The 21,744-nt window shown below is 37.5% G+C and overlaps 2 protein-coding genes across 2 annotated transcripts in view; one reads left to right on the top strand and one right to left on the bottom strand.

Annotated features, from left to right (window-relative positions):
• Positions 1 to 21,744, top strand: part of LOC128997751 (flotillin-2) — a 309,529-nt gene that overhangs the window by 194,472 nt on the left and 93,313 nt on the right. The gene's annotated exons all lie outside the window — the stretch shown is intronic.
• Positions 83 to 15,542, bottom strand: LOC128997752 (glucose dehydrogenase [FAD, quinone]-like). The gene is made up of 5 exons (XM_054423409.1): positions 15,265 to 15,542; positions 13,662 to 13,851; positions 13,059 to 13,287; positions 10,855 to 11,187; positions 83 to 1,941 (listed from the first exon to the last, which is right to left on the bottom strand). Exons 1-5 carry the CDS (start codon positions 15,492 to 15,494, stop codon positions 1,004 to 1,006), a joined length of 1,920 nt encoding a protein of 639 aa, XP_054279384.1. The 5' UTR covers positions 15,495 to 15,542; the 3' UTR covers positions 83 to 1,003.

The raw sequence follows: 21,744 nt of genomic DNA, 5'->3' as shown, positions 1-21,744 counted from the left end.
GTTGATGATATGATGGTGCATACACAATTGTTGTCGAGGGTTTCAAGACCAGAAAAAAAACACAATATTGATTGTTTGAATACGTTCATCATTTTATAACTTCCAGTTATCTTATTATTAAAACCTTGAAATTTTCAATAAACACTTGTTTATTTTCCTTTAAAAAAATAACATTACACTTCTTACGTTATAAAAAGCTGCTGTTCGTACCAACACTACGTCACGCTCATGTTTAATGAGTGTTTTAAAACGTTACATAATTTATAACATTTTTACAACCGTTGTTACAGTTCTATTCTTTTACATTAATGTTCTAAGTTAACTTTGTAAATCTTGAGCCCATCTTTGGTCATCTGACTAAAACCACTAACGGTTCCCATCTACGCAGAACATATACACAACGGAGCTCTATCTATGGTTTACAAAAAATATTTTAAATAACACTAGTCGCGAAACACTTTGTATAATCTGTAAGCGTTGTTCGCAAATCGCCCTTAACTCTAATGGTAACATGCCACTGTCGGGTGTCACATTGAGCAAGTTGTCAGTTTAAGAGTTTTTGTCACTTTTGCGCAATGATCGTCACTTTTAGTTATTTACTCTTCATATTCGTTGTATATACTTCCACGGTCATCTACGGTATGAAACTTGACCGACTAGGGGTTGGAGGAGTTCATGTCATGCTCATACTAAAGAATATGTTTTTAAATTTTGTTCCTACCTCATCTGACTTTGCATATGTTTTGTGCCGTGCTGGCAGTTATTGTAAACTAAGTTTATGTTAAAATTACATTGATTACATTTGAAATGTTTATGACTAATAGAATGGAACAATACAGGTTGTGAGTTTGAATGACAATTTCCCAATATAAATGTATGTCCAGGTTATTGACGTGTACATTTATAATGTTTTCGAGAAAAGTATAATATTGTTTAGTGAATATGATGATGGTGTCAATTTAAGGGTGTGGGGTTGACCAAGTAATTGTAGACTTGACCGTGCTCAGTCCTCGGGGGTGTCAGTCGCCCTCCTCTTCCTGGAGGTGTCGTATCCCTTCCAGTAGTTGACGACCATGTCCGCCCCCTTCTCCGCGATCATGATGACAGGGGCGTTGATGTTGCCGCTGGTGATCTGTGGCATGATGGACGCGTCTATCACTCTGAGACCCTGGACCCCGTACACCCTCAGCTTGGGGTCGACGACGGCCGCCGGGTCACTAGACGGCCCCATCTTGCACGTACCCGACATGTGGTATATAGTCATAGTGTATTGTCTGATGAAGCACTCCCAGTACTCGTCAGTGAAGAGTGGGAGTTGCTTACACCCTGGGACAGGCCTGCGGTGGAACCTCGCTCCGAACCTCTTCATCGCCGCAGTCTCTCCGATGGCCAACCCGGCCTTGACTCCCTCCCGCAACACTCTGACGTCATCAGGGTCTGTCAGGTAGTTGTGGTACAGTAGAGGGTACTGCATTGGGTCGTTACTCCTCAGCTTGATGTATCCGCGACTCTTAGGCCGTAATATCATGGGGAACACTCCGAACGCGTCCTTGTTGACAATGTCTCCCATGTACTCGTCGAAGAACTCCTGCCTGAGCCCGTGGGCGCGCTTGGCCACAGTCCCTCCGTCACTGATGGTGCTGGTGGACGTCAACATGAACTCCATGTCTGGCCAGTCGTCGGTCACGTTGCCGTACTTGGTCGTGATGAACGCCACAGTCTCCAGACCCACGGAGCTGGTGAGAGGGCCGTCCCCCGTGATGGCGTAGCGCAGTGCAGAGTTGATGTTCATCACTCTCTGCAGCACCAGAGACACCGGGTAGTCCACCAGGAAGATGATCCCTCCCACGGCGATGTGGTCCATCAGGTTGCGTCCCACTCCTGGCGAGTCGTGGATCACAGGCACGCCCACAGACTGCAGGTGCTCTGCTGGTCCGATACCTGCAAGTAGATGAAACATTTAGTCCAATTACAAACCTAATCTCAATTGTCTTGGACAAATCGTAGTTTAAAGTGAATTCTAGTTTACACATAATACACATTTTAACATTCGATATTTACACCTGTCTATCAAAAGAGACAAAGAGTCTTTATTTTACATTTCTTGAATAAATACTGACGTTAGTTATATTTGTAAATATAAATGTTTTATTGCTATTAAAAATGAATCGACGAAAATTCAACACTTAGCCCAAACTCAACCCTAAATAGTCTAAACTTGAATTTAACTTAAAATCCACAAACTTGTAAATTAAAAATGTACTTGCTATTGCTCAAAATAATACGAATTTTTGTTATTCCGCAAAACTCTTAAAGAACGTTCTATTGTACCATATAGATTTTTATCACACTTATCTTCCAGTTACACGCTAAAATATACCAATGAACAACAATAACAAGTGTTGATTCTGAGCTCTGCTCTTATACATGTAATCATACAATCTTACAATGATTGTAAGAGCAGGGTTCACGGTCCTTTCAAAATATATTAACATTTTCTCGTAAATTAGTTAGAAATGTTGTATTGCCTTTAATATTATTTACAGGCAGCAATTGTTATTCTATTTTAACTGTACCAATCTACTATCTTTTTATCTAACCAAACAGATGTCAGTAATTTAGCAATAGTGTTGATATAAAGAAATCATCAAAGTGAAATATAGCCTGGTATAGAATGTTTGTCAACCTCTTGCGACCACAAGAAACACTATATTCCTGCGGTTTCCCATAGGGACTTGTTTCGCTCTAATAAAATTATAACAAACGAAATTCCTTCAGAGTGTACATCTAGGTATTCACTAAGATAAAAAAAAAAAAAACGGAAGTGCTCGTATAATCAACAATGTCGATAAAAATATATATGTCTTAGTTTTAAAATTAAAAAACATTAAATACATTTCACATCTTAGACTAGATTTGACTTTCGAATTCTTTACTTTAAGCTATGATGGTTGTCAGTTATTTATTTGATTATTTATATCTGTTCGTCTGAATTTTAATTTGTTCACATGCATCTGCAAATCCTACCGAGGACACGAACAGTTATATTCTGTTTTATTTTGTTTTGTTGTGTTCCTAGAGTTGAAGTAACTCGTTGATTCTAACTTATAAGCGGTGACCTTGGAAAACGCATTCCGTGCCTATTGTGATGGAGAGCAGTCAGAAATATTAACCATACTTACGGGGAAAAGTATGTTCTCGTAATTACGTAGTTTAGTGATTGTAAAATCTCAGTTTGCTATAAAATTATTATATTATTTTCGTTCAGTTATATTTTCGTCTGTTCGGAGATTAACAAATTTTACTAGTTTCGTCATGCTTACAGTGGTAGCAAAACGGGAGTGCCGATGGAGACCAGGTCAAGTACCTTCAAACGCACGCACCCCCACAGGTCTCCATCGGCACTCCCGTTTTGCTACCACTGTAGCCCATTATTAACTTGGGGGAATTGTCATGGTTCTTGAAGAGTTAGATGTTATAATGTTGAGATTTGCGAAGGTTCTGTTTGGCAGTTACAAGTTGAATGTTACCTGCTGACTCAGCCACATTTACATGATGATTTACATTAAAATACTCAGCCGTCAAGCAAACAGAATCAGTGCGACCAACCACAGTTTGGTGTGAATTGGCTACAGAGCTTTGGCAACTTTACACATTGTAGTATTTTCATTTACCCTTTAAATTTATATACGAGTGGATACGGTCGTTATTCGATTATTCTGATCAATCATGATATGATTTTGAGGTTAAAACCTTTTTATGACATTTTATACCAAGTTCACCAATTTTAACGATGTATACACCAATTTTACCATAACGTATGTATTTTTGATTGGATATATGTATTTCAGTTCCATAGAGCTTCATTCCTTTATTAAGAGGGATATAGATTTAACCACGAAAAAAAGAATAAAAGAATTATATTCTTAATCTTACTTGAAAGCGACCCATACGTTCAGTAGGATACACACTTTATTTTCTATTCTGATTCAAAATATAACTGCCAGAGATTTAAAAGTTCGTTTAAGTACAAACTCATTCATGAATTCCTTGATAACAGCAGCCTCTTCATATCTGGTTCAATTGCGAAATTCTTTTTCATTTCATATAACACTGGATTCTGTGCCAGTCTTAATTTCAAAACCATGAATTAATACATCTTGTGGATTTTCTGATGAATAAGCTTCTCGAAACTGAAAATGATATCAGTAAGAAAGTGAAATGGGCTGCGCACGTGCAAAACGTACCCAAGGCTGACGAGTTAGCGTTGTGTAAGTGAGAGAAAGCTTGGCCTTGTTGGGGTCGGGCTTCCTGCTCCTTCAACTGACCGGTCACAGTCTAGTCATTCACCTGCCTCTGACTGTGACTACAATGAGTCTAGTCATCTACACCATCAATGACTGTGACTACAATGAGTCTGGTCATCTACACCATTAAACCACCATTATTATTGTGATATGATAAATGAATAATTGTCATCGATATTTACTTAAGTTGTTCATAAAAAAAAATGAAGTATGTATGAAAATCGTCTGATTTTGTAAAAATTTTACGGATATAATCGTTGTCAAATTTACTTACGTTTATGAGGACCTAATATGTATTATTAATTCTTCATCACATAAAATCTTCAATATGTGAAACTAATATACAGGGTGTTTTTTTAAAAACTTGCATCTTTATTTATGTAAAAACCGCAATAGATAGAAATATGCAGTTTGCGGGAATCATCTATTGAAGTAGGGGGCCCAATTGTTTTGAGTTCAACGTTACATTCACATTCCCCCCCATTTCCCCCCCTGCCCCCAACTTATTTTTTTTAAATAGCAAGGTACCCCTTGTGACATATCAAATGAATGAGCATGAAAAAAGAAAATGTTTGATGAAAAAAAATTAAAAATCGGTTCATAAATTTGCGAGATATTTCCCCCCCCCTTCCCCGGAACTTGATTATTTTTTTAATAGCAAAGTACCCCTTGTGACGTATCAAATGAAAGAGCATGAAAAAAGAAAATTTTTGGTGGAAAAAAATTTAAAATCGGCTTTTGAATTTGTGAGATAATCCCCCCCCTTTTACCCCTACCCATAACTTGTTTTTTAATAGCAAGGTACCCGCCCTTGTGACATATCAAATGAAAAATAAATTTCACCAAAAATTTTCTTTTTTCATGCTCTTTCATTTGATATGTCACAAGGGGTACTTTGCTATTAAAAAAAATCAAGTTCCGGGGAAGGGGGGGGGGAAATATCTCGCAAATTTATGAACCGATTTTTAATTTTTTTTCATCAAACATTTTCTTTTTTTATGCTCTTTCATTTGATATGTCACAAGCGGTACCTTGCTATTTAAAAAAAATAAGTTGGAGGCAGGGGGGGAAAGGGGGGGAATGTGAATGTAACGTTGAATTCAAAACAATTGGGCCCCCCTACGTCAATAGATGATTCCCGCAAACTGCATATTTCTATCTATTGCGGTTATTACATAAATAAAGATGCAAGTTTTTAAAAAAACACCCTGTATACAAATTCAGCTACACTTGGTACCTCTGAAAATTTTAGAGCTTTACTGCAAATATTGAATTATTATATGTAGAGTAATTTTCCTGGGAATGGGAACCAGTCAGCTTCTATATGATGTTACGTCCGCATCATATGACAATAACAAGCATCAATAACTTCAGATCGTCATGTTGTCTTCCAATTCACACATTCGTGCATCATAAATCCAACCGTCATCTTCGAAGTGAAATTCAGTAGATACTCAAACAAGTAATTTTACTTTACACACTGCTATGGTTGTTGATGTATATTTTATAAATTTTGAGCACCGTTGTATACAGGGTGAATCATACCACCCGTGCACATACTTACGGGATATACAGACGCTTGTGTAACTCACTGATCTTGTATACAAATGTTTACCAACTTCTAGAATAGCTAGGGATCTGAAATTATTTATGGAAGTCCATCTCGGTCCCAAACCACCCAGAAAATTCCAAAAAGTTACATTTTTAAACTACAGCCCCCCCCCCCCTAAAAAAATTATCTTAAATCCCCCTTTTTTTTTAGAAAAACACGGGTTTTAACAGCTTTAGCTTGAAAACGGAAAGAGAATGGCCTCTTCAATCAAAGATTTGAAAGAATTATCATGGTCAAGAATTACATTTCCTACAAGACACTCTTAGGCATTTTACATCGCACTCATTCACCTTCAAAATCCGCTCTACTTCTAAAATTTGTCAAATGTCTTAGATTTTCGACGTGTTTTTAATTCTTAATATTACTTTTCGTACATATATTTGTACTTTTAATGATCCCAACATTGAAAGAAAAGAGCCTAAAGTGACATTATGAAATTTAATGTAAGTAGCCTACTAAAAAATGTTTAATGGTGGATTAAAAAAAAAGATTGTTTGGCCAAACCGTTGTGCACGGGTGGTCTGGTTCACCCTGTATATTGGACCGCTAATAGTGAGAACCATGAATGCTGTAATTTCTTTTAACTTTCTATAGTCCTTACAAGCTCCAGCGGGGCAGAAGTCAAAGCTACTTAGTGGTTTGCTGTGTTCATCTTGTGGTATCAAGAGGACACTGTTGTAGGAAGTCAACTATCTTCACCCAGGACCTTTACATAATACTCCATAGGTCTCCACGTAGGTCGTTGCATAACTGTAAGAGATTGCTAATTCGTCAATAGCCTTGTCTAGTGTCTACTCAAGTATACAAACTCTGATTGTGTTTTATCACTCGCAGGACACGTGTTTTACTTTTACTTTAACTCGGTGTATTGGGACTGTTATCTAGTGTTGTGTGCGTGTGTTCATCTTGTTCTACATGGATGGATTAGTCGATTCATCTCATCTGCCGATCAAACCTTTTGTACATTTTGTTTGTAGATTTTGAATATTATAAAACTAACTCCCTGGGCCGTTGTTCGTACACTGTTAATTGTCTGTTTCTACTTGTCAATCATTTAAGATTATTCATTAAAACGTGAATTTATGAATACGTTGTGTTAAATAAAATAAGGCTATAATCTCTAAACGTTTTCAAAACATGGTCCATAACGCATCATTGATAAGTTTGCTGTACAATAGTTTAAGTTTAATGTTGTTAATTTTTGTATACTTTAAATGGATTTTGTATTAACATCCTTATAGTATACTACAATCTAAAGTTATTTGTTCTGACAATCCTTATCTAAATATTCCCCTTGTTTCTCACTAGCCAGAGTTCAAGAGTATATCTAATAGCTACCTACAACTGTTATCAACATGTAAACAATTTATAAAAAGTCATGATAAGGAAAAGATATATTCCTTACATTCTATTGATTCAGATTTTTCATTTTATCGCTTAACAGTACAAAATCGTCCTTAACTAACGATTAGAAGGTACTGAATAAAAGTTTCATTTTATAATCTTAGTATTTTATAGTAGTGCGTTCAGCTGCTGTACCTTCGCAAAGTGATTTTGATATTATTTTTAAAGCAATTTTTTATATTTCTTTAAAACTATGATAGCAGGTAGGGCCCTTTCACACGAGGCCACTGGTGGCGGCCACCGGTGTCCGCCACCAGTTACCGGCCGGGAAACTGCAGTGGATGGTACAGGCAACTTACAAGCCACTCTACTACAGCCACTGTACAATGGTAGTTGTGAAAATGCTGTTGAACAAAGAACATCTCCTTCTTCTCGCGGTTATAATAAAGAAAATAAGGCAAAGACACAGGTGTACTATACCAAATTGCCGGTTACTTTTCAATTTAGCAAATTAGATCGTCAGTATCCACTTTGTCTTCTATTATTTCGTTTATTCTCTTATTCTGTTGTTTTCCTTAGTCTTTTTCTTTTTCAGCAACGTCCTCTATATTTTTCTTCTGATCACTCATTTTCAAAAACAAACAATTCAACACGAAAACAATCAACAACTACCATAGTGCGTTTGTCTTTGCAGTCTGCACGTGAACTGATTCAAAATAGTAGCTGCGCGCTCATCCACGGTGGCGGCCACTGGTTGCTACGTGTGAAAGCTCGGAAAGCTCCCATTTAATTCAATGCCCCGCGACGAGTTGCCGGCGGTTGCCGACTAGCAGTTGCGCGAGGAGACACTGCTCGGCCACTGTGTAGTGGCGGGCAACTACAGTGGCTGCGTGTGAAAGGTCCCATTTAAAATAATGTTAAAGCTGTGGCGGGAAACCAGTGGCCTCGTGTGAAAGGGCCCGTAGATTTCGGGACCGGCCGAAACATAGTTTATTCCGCGGACATCTCTCTTGTTCCGCGAGAGGGGGCTGCACTCTCCCTCCCCCAAATTCTCTCTTTCGCTCTCCTCCTAATTCTTTCTTTTGTAGGTTAGGTTAGGCTATGTATTTAAATTATTGATATTTTTGTTAAAGAAAAAATGATAATTTAACGAGATTAAAATCCCGTATGTAAGAAAGAATTAGGAGGAGGATGAATGAGAGGATTTGGGGGAGGAGGAGTAGAGACCCCTCCCTCGCGGAACTAGAGAGATGTCCGCGGAACAAAAGCGATGTTTAGGCCGGTCTCAAAATCTACCTGCTGACCACCGGACAAAAGTGATGTGAAGAAATTAGCCTTCAACCGCGGAACAAAAGTGATGCAGCCCCATCAGAAGACACACTAGTAAAGGTGTCAAATCCCCCCGTGACTCACCTATTAGTCACACCAGGCTGGTCACAGGTTACACACCATGTTTGCTCGTTTGCATTTCCAGTTTGTTCCGAACTTTCCTTCGTTGCCTCACTAAGCCGGACGTTTGTTTCTGTTCCTCATTCCAAAAGGCTTTACTCCGTATAAGATTGTTACGGTATCCCGCTGATTCATGTAGGTTTTCCAATTTTTTTAGGTTAACTGTTCCAATGGGAGTTTATAGCATTGGTGTCATATTTCCAAATCGTCTCGTATGAGGATTGATGAATAAAACCTAGAGATGGATGATGGAGTTTTGGAGATTCTTGTATCTTTTATTGCTATAATGAATCACAATATGAATTACTAAATTTGCTTCAACATTTCTTTGATAATTTAAAACATTTGACCTTTTCTATAAAAATATTTCTATAGCCTCTGATTATGTCTTATAATACCTTTAGAACGCTCTAGGATTTAGTCGCGTTTGAAGATACTTTAAGGTATACTTTCCATGAAACCAATTTCATGATAAAAAAGCCTTTTTAAAGTTTGAAAACTAAATTTGATAACTCTAGTGACAGTAATCTCTCATTAAATCCCTCACGATCAAATCTGTAGATAAGAATCATTAGCGAGTTGAAACAAATGATTAGCGACCTCCCTGTGGGGTCATTGTAGTCAGCTGATTAGTCCGGTGATGTCAGTAGATATCCTAGACACAGTGATAGTCAAGTCAGGGGTTGGGTGACATTGGCATTGTGAGTTTGCATCTTTTGTTGTCTGTTCCCAACAACTCTTCACTTCGGCCTTGTCCTTGCTCCTAGTAGATGTCCTGAACTTTCCCTTTACCACGGCACCACTCACTGCCCGCCAATGACCCTTGCGGTTTTGGCAGCGGTTCATCAATGTTCAGTTGAATTTAAACTACCCAAGGGAGGTGTACAGTGTGTAAATTTAATACTTGATTTTCAAGCTGTTCTAAAAACATCCATACTATTATTTAAACGTTCAGAATTTAAACGGCACAAGAATTGGTAAAATCTCGTGTTTGAGTATGTCCCCTACTTTGACCTCAATGTTAAGGAAATACATTTCAAGCCCCCCCCCCCCCTCCACCGTTGATATATATTGTAAACAAATTCTTCTGACATAGTGTAAAGTACATGTTTTAAAAGGCTAGGCATTTATGCATGTGTAAGGGAACTTAAGGGGAAAAATAATTGTAATATGTTATTTTTATATATGGCTGGGTACATGTGTGTTATTTAGAACAATCTATAAATTTACTAAATATTTCAATGTTTCACTTAGTCTCATCTATAGGCCTACTACCGTAACCTTTCCGATACTGTCACTCTGTTTAATAAACTCTACAATGGTGTATGACCTGTACAACGTGCTTACGATTAATGCTTTTCAATACAGCGTTAAAATGCTTATTAACTATTTATTTGTTATGTATAGAATATATTTCTTCCTCAGTTTTAAATGTGAATCCCAACGTCAGAAGGGGAATTCCATGAAAATCTAACTGTTTAGCGATATTAGTTGTATAAATATCAGTCATGTACGTATACCTTCATTCGTATGCAGGTTTGCCGAGGTGGGGGCTTCGCGTTTTATCATCGTTTGTTCCGTGAGCGCACTTTCTTTTTATACAAAGGAATATAGAAATGAGTGTATAATAACTTCCTGTCGGTGTTTATTACAGCGTGTCTTTTAAAATTATATTTACTGGGGCGTCTGTCATTTCGGTTTACAAAATTAGTTTTCTCCTTTCGGATATGTTATTAACAAAAAAAATAAACCTACATTGTATGTAGACAATTTAGTGTAACAAGTTTTGGGCCCGAAGGTTTTATGCTTTCGATAAAGGTAGGACGTAATTGCAGACGGGAATACATGTTTAATGATATAAACTAGTGATCATTTATCATAGAATAATAATAATATTAACCGACTAACCGATGAAACAAATACACTATCAAACTAGGTGAACACTGCATTCGATGACAGTTCAAGTCAGACCGTACCATGATTGTTGTGGTTTTTGTCCAATGAGATCTTAACTTCTAAGTCACGTTGTTATCACTCAGTAACTCTCCATCAGTTTTTGGTGAATTTGTACCAAGGTATATAAGAGAAATTTCCCGTTTTGGCAAGTCTACTTTGACCGTGAAGTCCTAAACCCAGACTTACCTGACAACATGAGCAGTTGTGGAGAGTTGATCGCTCCTGCAGACAAGATGACCTCCCGCCGGGCCAACACCGTCCTCTTGACACCCTCACGGACAAACTCCACCCCGTAGGCACGTTTGGTGTCCGGGTCTATGAGGATACGAGTGACGTGGGTCCACAGCGCCACGTGGAGGTTCCTCCTCAGTCTGATAGGGTTGATGAAGGCCTTGGCGGCGCTGCAGCGGTAACCGCGCCTCATGGTGAACTGGTACAACGCGTACCCTGTCTGTTGCTCACCATTCACATCACGGATCTCGTAGCCCATTTCCTCGCCGGCTTGTAGAAACGCTATGCCTGCAACAAGACGTATAATGGTGAACTGGTACAACGCGTACCCTGTCTGTTGCTCACCATTCACATCACGGATCTCGTAGCCCATTTCCTCGCCGGCTTGTAGAAACGCTATGCCTGCAACAAGACGTATAATGGTGAACTGGTACAACGCGTACCCTGTCTGTTGCTCACCATTCACATCACGGATCTCGTAGCCCATCTCCTCGCCGGCTTGTAGAAACGCTATGCCTGCAACAAGACGTATAATGGTGAACTGGTACAACGCGTACCCTGTCTGTTGCTCACCATTCACATCACGGATCTCGTAGCCCATCTCCTCGCCGGCTTGTAGAAACGCTATGCCTGCAACAAGACGTATAATGGTGAATGTGTTTGCTTGCTCTATCGGTCTGCGATAGACGATCGTTGATGAAATACTAACACTTGGACAGTGTGTCGGATGCTATACACTATGCAGCTCAGAGTAGAAGAAGATTTCTTCTACGCTGTGTATGCAGGAAGCTACCTCTGAAAACAGAAAATGTGGCAGTGCCAACGATTCAACGACCGAATCATCTCCCAAAAGTCTGTGAAGATAACCTTGTGGTTTTGCGATGATTTAGTTTACTCGCTAGGTTTTTAGTAAATTTGTAATACGTGTAATAAGTCGTTGTAATACGATTTTTTTGTATTTAGACCGATATAAATGAAGCACGACAAAGTATTGTAACCTTTATAAACGGGTCTGTAAAGGAAAATTTTGTAAATAGTATTGACCAACTTAAGTGTAGGGAGTTAAAACTCGTTTAGCATAGTTTATTTAAAAAGGTTGGTGCGTTTAAGGGACATTTTCTATAACTTTTAAATTATTCATTGCACCCAAATCACAAAGTTCCCTGGTAGTAAGACATCCAAATCCACGAATATAGACTCAATTTCTAATAATGAAAATTTTAAAACACACATGAGTTCAGATTTACCATACTCTCCTGCTTTAAAGTATTATTAAGTTTGCTAATCCCCTGGATGATTGTTTGTAACATGCACGTAATGAAGGTGTCATTATTTGCATCCACTGTGTCATAATCTTCTTCCTATTATTATTGCAAGAAGATCCTCCCATTGCAATAATTGCAACGGACACCTGCAACGATTGACCTCACACTTTCCCTGCACCTAGGATGCAGTTGCAACTATGTTGTTGCAGCTGTAATTGCGTTATAATTCCGGAGCAATTACATTTCCATCATGCAACAGATTCATTCTCGCCATGTTTTGTTGTAATTGGGGTTATACTGGGTTGATGATATGGAACCCTGCTACGTGGCATCGGTGGTGGTAAATGTCTCACTGGTGGGGTTGCCACAAATGCCATTCCGGATTTAGAACCATGTATCTTCGTGGGTGAACTACCGGTATTGGATGTAAAGAAATAATGCAATCAAAATTATATTAGAAAAGTGACCTAGATGCACACTATTGCATCCTCTCCTAGAGTAATACACTGACACTGGCCTAGAAATACACTATTGCATCCTTTAATAGTATAATTTACTGACATAGAGACAGGCTATCGCATCCTCTCCTAGAGTTAGTGATCTAGAGACACACTATTGCATCCTCTCCTAGAGTTAATGACCTTGAGACACACTATTGCGTCTTTTCCTACAGTAAGTGCCCTATGAAAACATTACTCCATCCTCTCCTAGAGTAATACACTGACACTGGCCTAGAAATACACTATTGCATTCTTTGATAGTATAATTTACTGACATAGAGACAGGCTTTCTCATCCTCTCCTATAGTTATCAAGCCAGAGACACTCTAATGCCTCTCTCCTAAAGTTTATTAGATAGAAATACACTATTCCATCGTTTCCTAGAGGTACTGACCTAGAGGCGTGTTCCATGGTGCGTCCTGGACCGTCAGGTATCCCCCGGTCCCGTGATACTTGGTGTTCCGAGCCAAGTAGGGGTTCCTCTGGTCCTCGCTCTTGATGAAGTACGGGAGCACCTCCTCGTAGCTCCATCCCTCGTTGCCCATCGCTGCCCAGTTGTCGTAGTCCCTCCTGTTGCCGCGGACGTACAGCATCGTGTTCAGGACACTCGACCCTCCGATCACCTTGGGCCAAAAGACATTTAAACAATTTCTCGAAATGAAAGATAATGAGCGTGATGACATATTTGTTGATAGATGAATAATTTAGATGTATGAGTAGCTTCTTTGCTATCCCATAAGACACAACGTCAGTAAATCATGAAATAACTAGTTTTGAACCCTTTTGTGATAGTAAGAAGGGAAATTTAAATTTTGTTAGGGAAGCATTACAAAAGCGCCAGGTGTATTATCTATAAATATAGTTTATTGATTCTTACTTTTTGTGCTTCTTTAGAGCCTTCATCAATCCATAAGATCTCTTTATGAGAAAAATGGTTATGAAAGGATATATATTTTCTATTCTGTGTGGCATACCGACTGATATTGGTTCTCCTTACCTTTCCTCTGGTCCAGCAGCACCTATGGTCCTTCATGGCTTGGCAAGCTGTAGGCTGGGGTTGTGTGCGATACTTCCAGTCAAAGCGACTCTTGTGGAGATACAGGGACAAGGCAGGGACGTCTGTCAGTTCTGTCTCTTGTCCACCAGCCTCCAGGAGTAGGACGTTCCACTCCGGGATCGCTGACAACCTGGACAGGTCAAACAGCTGGTTAGCGAACAACACTTGGTGGAGGAGAAGAGATAATAATCATACTGGTAGTTATATTATATAAAAGTTAACATCCACGTTCTTCTCTTCTCGAGAAAGTAGAATAATTATAAACACATCATAGACTATCATTTTTTGAAATAGGGACAGGATGTGGTTTTAGTGAAGATGTTTGAACATCGGTGAAGTTCAAGTTGTCTTTCCCTTTAAATCTGCCAAATCCAAAAGTTCAAGTCAAAAGCTCCTTGTTGAGGTACAGCATTGCCCTTCAAGCCCTCTCCCAATGGTCAGGCCTGGCTAGTTCGTGAACCGAATCAAATTGTTTTTATTTACATGTTTCCTTCAAATTGCATTAAAATCAAAAGAGTTTTTATCTTTTCTTCGAACGAATTTGACTTGTAGAAACTCTAAAGACGAAAGAAAGTGGTTCAGGTGTAAGATATTACGATTATGTCTCCGGTAAAGCCTCTTTTTTACTCGGACTTGGCTGAAAGAGAAAATATTATTTTCGAAATCAATCACAGCCCATGCTTCATTAGACATAGTTGCGTAAGATTCCCATCCTACGCCGGGCTCTTGGCTCAGCAACTGTGAGTAACAAAGACGTGTTTAATTTTCCATTTGTCAGTCCAGACGGCAAACTGACACTCGTCTATTGAAAGCTGACACACATATCAGAAAGAGTGTATAATCATTGACCAACACCTTTCCATCTAACAGTTTCGTCATTTAATCGCATTAAAATTGTGATTGTTATAAGGGGCAATCAAGTTAATTACATATAGCGAACAACTATAATGTTTCCTATGTATTTTTTTACTATAGATATAAAAAAACAAGCATTTGGACTGAGGCTTTGTGAAAGAAGAATCATATTTTCTGTTTTGTCAATATTTAGAATGTAGTGGTTATCATTATTCAACATAAATTGGAATTGTATTATTATTTGGCGCCTTTTTTTTAATGAAATTAAATTAAAATACTTCTTTATTGAGGCGAACTTAGGACCTCATGGCCCTTTCTTACAATTAACCTCTAAACTTGTTGTGTTAATTTTATTTATTTGACACAACAGTGTTTTAATCAGTGTATTAAACAGTGAAAATTTAATCTAGATTGTGTTGATAGCTTTATTTGGTGCCGAAATTCATTTAAGTATTTTCGAGTATACATTTTGTTCTATCAAATTTTGACTGACCTCTTATACGGCTTTTATGGTGGCCTTTGGAAAATCCCCATGAAGAAAAAGGATCGACAAAGGTAGAGATGTAAGAAAAAGAATCGTTCAAATCTTCTGAGGTATATACCCCATATAAACCCCTTGACCGACGAGTTTACCATTGCCAAAACAATCCCTATGAAAGAAAACTTGCTTAGTCAAGGTGTGACTGACCTGTTAGCCATGACGGAGCCTGCAGAGCCTCCGCCGATGACGATGAAGTCATACTCGGCTCGAATCTCTGCCGTCTTGATGTTGATGGGTCTGTTCTCCGGGTCGTACAAGTCATAGTTGTAGTAGGCGAGGGCCGCTAGGAACGTAGGGATGAACCAGAGCTTGTTGATGCCTACAAGACCTGTTGCGGCCTTGAGGGACGTCACTACCACTGTGCTCAGGTCCACCATGCTACACTATACACTATACACTGTCAGTCCCCCGTGATGTAGCGGTGTATCAACACTGTCCCACGAGCCATGTCTGCTTCTATGTAGTTGGTGGACCTCGCAGTGTCATCTGGGGCAATACAATACAAGATACAAACATAGCTAAAATTGTCATTTAAAAAGGGTCTACCATGTATTACAAGAATAATTTACTGGGACATAATGAAGAACCAGTAGATTTCAAACAATTTTGGTCAACGACATACACCCATGTTTTGTTTGAAAGAAGACGTTTGTGGAATAAAGCACTACTCGTAGTCGATCAAGTATTTTAATTATTCATTTTTCATTAAAACTGTACAACAGCAAGAATAGATGCTTTGTGCAGCACGATTAGCTTTAAGCCCCATATATTTTCGACATTCTAGACGATGCTATGGTTCTTGGTATTTTTCTTTAGATATTTGTTGAAACCCTGTGGTCTCTTTTATTAAAAAATTAATCGTATTGAGGAAGCGGGTCCTTAAGCTGTTAAATATACTAGTTATGTGTGAACTAACTCATATATTGAAATGAATGTAAAGATACTTGAACCATTCTCACAAGGAACCTTAGAAATGTTTATATATTTCTTAGTGTTTTAAGAAATTAGCCTGTAAATTTGGATAGTAATTGAAACCCATGTATGGCGTGCTAGGCCATCAAACACCATAACTCTAGTAAAACATAGGGAGTACTAACTATAGCTACTACAAGATAGGTCTACCCACACGTTACCTCTTCCCAATGTAACACAGTGCCAAAACATTGTAGGCTAAATACCGTATACGTGGATTGGTACACCCTGTATTACCTGGTTCATTGTAAATGTAAAATGGTGAATTTGTTCTAGCCGTTAATCGGACTACACTAAATTGCTCGATTATTTATGTTTATTAATAACTTTCATAATGTATGTTTGAACGTAGCTAGAATGACTATGAAAACAATCAGTTTGATCGAATATCAGTATTTTCAAGTGAAGGTGTGACAGCCGGTCCAAGCAGTATATCCGTGCTGTCTCCGCTACCAACCTACTCCACTGCTTCAGTTATATAACGAGAGAAGTAGGCCGAAGCGACCAAAGAATGTCGTTACCTAGTTATTAAATATGAATTGCGCATGTAAAGCAATTTAAATTACTCTAAATTAATTAGTTGGCCGGGGAAACTAAGTAGTTTCTGCAACTGTAGTTGATTGTACTTACTGTGTTTGCAGCCTGATAGAACACCCTGTAACAAAATGAATGGTTAGGGTTTCCTTGCAAATTGCTTGGTTGTGGTTTGGTTAGGTTGTGACGAATGAAGGCAAGAGTTTTTTAACCACGTTTTAATTTACCAATAACGCTTATTTTAGTTGTAGGATAGTTTCGGCTATAGACCCTATTGTTTATAAATATTTTGTTAGATTTTGGAAAATTCGTGTTGTCTAATTTTAATCTTCAAATTTTCCAAAACATTGAAAGGTTAAGTACTCGAAGTCAAATAGGTTATAAAGTATACGGGCGTTATTGCTAATTTTATTGGAATATCTTTAATGCAACTATACATAAGTGTGGTTTGAAGGTATGCTGCAACGGGGGTATTTACATACTGAGACCAGTCTTCATCTAATCATTCATTGTAATATGTCAATAGGGCAATCTATTTTATCTTCACTATCATTTGTTGTTCAGTACCGACTCTCTTGCTTCAAAGGTCCAGTAAGCATGAGTGTCATAAAGAAGCTCATACAAGCGCCACGGGAAGCTTAAATAGCAAAAAAGCTCAAATATCTTGACCGCCTAACTTGTAAGCGTCTTATAATGTTGGGAACCAGAAACCATCTGTGAGTGAATGTCCCTAAGCGTCCAAGTAAATTGGGGCCTGGTCAATGATGTAATGCAAGAGGTGTAAGAGTGAAAATGTCAAAAGTTACATCAGCCTAGTGGGAGGAGGACCAAGCACAACCAACTAAACACCAAACACTAAACAACAAGTTCAAACACTTCAAACAACGCGCAGGACACGCTTGTTCGGACAAATCACCTAGCATCAGTCGACCTTCAAAGCTTAACTCTTGTTTGTAGAAAGTAAACCTTGTCTTACAAACAATATCGTGCTCTCAGCTCAGTCACCATGTTCGCATCGTGTTCTGTATGTTGGGTCTACTAAAGCTTTTTATCTAAACATTTCACAAACGATTAAATAACTTAATAAACAATTTAATACTGTAGTGATTAGTGAACATAACCAAAAAAGGCTTTAAATTCAACATTACCAACAATGAGCATTTCTAAGTGCAGAAATCGAGCGGAAATAATCATTTCTAACTGTATAATTTTGTAAAAACATTCTACTTAAACTATTTCCTATTCTTAATGTACGGAATTAAACAATTTAAATGTGCGGCTGTGTTTAGCTATGTTGTACTAAAGCTAACTGAAAGTCCGCATGAAAAGGTAATCTGTGTGACACGTATTATAAGCATTTTAATGTAGGCTGTTACGATAAATGTACCCTTATTTTTTACATTTTTGACCGTAACAAGGGGTAATAGTAGAGACCTCCCCTCTCTCATATTGGCCGCACATCCTTGGTCAAGGTTAGTCCGAAATAAATGTAAATCTTGTTGTTTTGTGGATTCTTCACCTCGCCAACCATCAGATGCTTGAGGCTGTACTCTAAATAAAGTCAGTTCGAGCTGTCAACAAAACATTACTTTGCTACTTACACCCTTCTCCTAATATAATAGGGTAAAGTTAAAATATAACTTTCGCTATTATAATGTAAACAATTGATTTGTTTTAACGTTTAAACGCCTGTTGAATTTGTAAATCTTGTTTTATGTCATTCTAAGACATGTTTTAAAGTACAATTGAGGCAGGACTACGTGTTGAAAGGTAGGGACATGCCTCCCTTTAAATTAAATTCTAGACCACCACTGTACGTACAAGGGTAGCTTAAAAGTATTCTATTTAATTTCTTTATTGATTCTTATTTAAGTCGTAGTTTTCGATAGATCGTTCAGGTATACTTCTTGGTTCAGTAGTCATTTTTTCTGTAAGTGTATTTTCCGGCTGCATAGTCTATTTTTAAATTTAACTTAAAGGGAAGGACGTTTGGTATAAAGTATGTTTAATGATGTTTATTACATTTAAAACCTTAAATTAAAGTGACGAGGGTCAGGGTAAGATATTTGTTTAACTTTAAGTTCATATTCTTCTTATGGTCTATAGTGTGACAAATGTAATAGTTCTTTTATCTTTTTTTTATGAAATATTGATCCGATAATGCTGCTAATATGTCAGTGAATAGAAATATTAGAGAAGTCATTAAAACTCCAGTTAAACGTTAAAACTTGACTCTTATATTTCGTATTTTTAAAAATGAAAATAATTTTGATGTGATTTAAAAAGGAGTGTGAAAGAACTTGAGGACAAAAGACTCTCGATTGAAGGAACCTTTTCACAACGAAAGTAGATTAAAGTTACTTTTGAATTTTGCCTTAAACTGGAATCTTTATTTACAACTCAGTACGAACTTAGTGTAACGTTAGTCCAGAATCATTATCCCTTATTCATACTTTTGCTATTTAGGGTTTTCTATAGATTTTTTTTAGATTTTAGGGAAAAATGTCTCAACGCTCTTCTTAAAAAGGTTTTAAAATGACATTATCAAAATCCTGTTTCTTGGGTATTCGAATTAGGTAATGGTGACTTGTTTGATTGAATACATACATAGGTTCTCAATACACATACTCTCCAATACATTGTTCTCATTAGGCAGAAGCAAGCTTTATCTGGTTTAAAGGACCAATTTAATCGTCCAAGCAATATCAGGGCGTCCACATTCTGGAAAGTCATGGGAAAAATTTTTTGGTCATTGAAAGTCAGGGAAATAGGCAAGAAGTCATGGAAAGTCATAGAAATTTCAAATTATGGATAGATTTGAGGGGACCATTCAATGCTCTAGTCGGCCGTAACCCGGACTGTTGTAGCATTTTTCAGGATTTTTCACAAATGTTCGACAATTCAATTTATTACAGTTGTATTATTTCATGAGTTTTCGGTTTGTTTTAGTTCATTGTTGTACCTATTGTACTCCATTGTTATCTATTATTACATATTTCAGTATTTTCTGCAAAATAACATGTCCAGGCAGTATTATTTGCGTGTGTATGTTATATTATAATTTGCGTGTAAAGTTCGTGAGTCATGGAAATCAATGGTAAATGGTCATGGAAAGTCATGGAAATTAATGACAAATGTTTTGTAAACACCCTGAATATATTTACTATCAGACCCCACCATTGCAGTACTACCGATGTTGGTTCTCTACCTTCAAATTTGTTTTGCATTTTGTGTTGGGAAGGAGGGTTTTCGATCAAACAAGTTTGGCACATGTGACGTGGTATTCGTGAACGTGGGTTGGCGGATACAGTTGCAATGGCGGAAGTTGGTGAGGTTGACACATCTCTCGGCTCTCACATCTCTCTCTCTCATTCTCTCTCTCTCTCTCTCTCTCTCTCTCTCTCTCTCTCTCTCTCTCTCTCTCTCTCTCCTCCCTCTCCCTCCCTCTCTCTCATTCTCTTTCTCTCATAACGTCCTCACTCATCTCTGGTATGCAGTAAAGTGTGGGGACAGCAAATTAATAAAACCACGCCATGTAGAACACATAGAAGCAAATATCCAAGCTACTGTAGACCATAACACCCAGTCTAAATTATATAAAGTATAACCCATTGTTCAGATCACAAGTTTATCTTTATTACTGAAACTTCTAAAAACTTCGGGCTGCACTTTACCCCTTTTGTTTTAGGATGTTAATATTTGAATCCCCTTAGGAATACAGCCCTTAGGTTTCTGCGACTACATTTAACTTCGATTAAATAATACAAAACGAATTTTTTAACAGTTGATTTAGAGATTCCAATAGCACTTTTTCTTCTGAAATTATGGCTCAAAAAAGATTTCTTAACCCAGTATTAAATTTTTTCACACTGTAAGATAATATAAAGCGAGTTAAAATAATTAACTGAATTGTCTTTTTTATGTGATCTCAAATTGCTATCACCCGACATTGCCTCTCTGAAACATATTTATCTATTATATTACATGTGTATTGATGTGTATTGATCATAGCTTTTGTTTCTTAGTTTGGGACTAAATCGTTTGAAATCACCTACATTTCACGACCTAGGCAGGTGTTTAATGTTTTGAACATACTGTATTTGAACAGACGTATTTATGATCATCATTGATCAACTTGCAGCATACGTGTTTTAAAAATGTATCTGAATCTGTCGAGATTCCATAATAAAGCTTTGTCTAAGTCCATATTAAGTCGATTAATATTGTTAAGGAACTTACAACAAAAACATAAAGTATTTATTGAAATTGTACTTGTTGGAACACGTTAAAGAAAATGAAGTCCCCTCAAATTATTTGAGAAAAGCAATCAAAAGTAAAGCTTAAGTACAAGTGCTGAAGGTTTTCATTTATGAAACCTCGGAAATTCCTAACCGCTACAAAATTGCAATGCATCATTTCCAGCAAGTCCGTGGTCATTCGCTCTTGCGTTTATGGAGATGGCGGTACTGTTTGTAGTTTTGTGTAGGGAATATTTTACGACCGTACGATAATTGACTATTGTTGCTGCCTGGAGTGTTTAAGGACTGATGCAAGGCCTGTAAAGAATTTCTCATCCGAGAACTATTACACGGGATCATCGGAGAGCGCCAAAGCCAAGTTTGATTATTCTAACAAAATTCAGTGAGTGGTTAAATTAGTCATTAGAGACAACAGAATTTCGTCACTGATATCTTGTTATATTACATGAATTCATTAACATGAACTAACGTTTATGATGATTAACAAGTTTCTTATATAATTCTTAGGGAGATTATTACTTTTTATTTTAGGGTTACAGTATTTAGGAAAAATTGAACAGTCCATTGTTTCTATTGCACTTGTCATGGTGTGTTTAAAGACTTGACTATTCAAATCGGGTCAAGATTGTTGCGTTTTATACTGCCTATTTTACTATTTCAATCACGTACCTTATAAATATTTACCGATCAGTTTTTGTGTTTAATAAGAAGACCTTATTCAAAATTACTGCATGTTTTTTAAGAGAAAAATAATTGGTCTATAATTTCAGCTATGGAACAATTAATTGTTTCACCCTGTAAGTTAGCTATTTACTACGGGATCATTAATTTTCCTCGATTAAAATGTCCATATTATATTCAA

This window comes from Macrosteles quadrilineatus, unplaced genomic scaffold (assembly GCF_028750875.1).
Source record: "Macrosteles quadrilineatus isolate MER2022 unplaced genomic scaffold, UCM_ALF_1.0 Scaffold_7__1_contigs__length_78375512, whole genome shotgun sequence".
Taxonomy (NCBI): domain Eukaryota; kingdom Metazoa; phylum Arthropoda; class Insecta; order Hemiptera; family Cicadellidae; genus Macrosteles; species Macrosteles quadrilineatus.
Note: the sequence above shows the minus strand (reverse complement) of the source record. Positions and strands in the feature narration are given on the sequence as shown.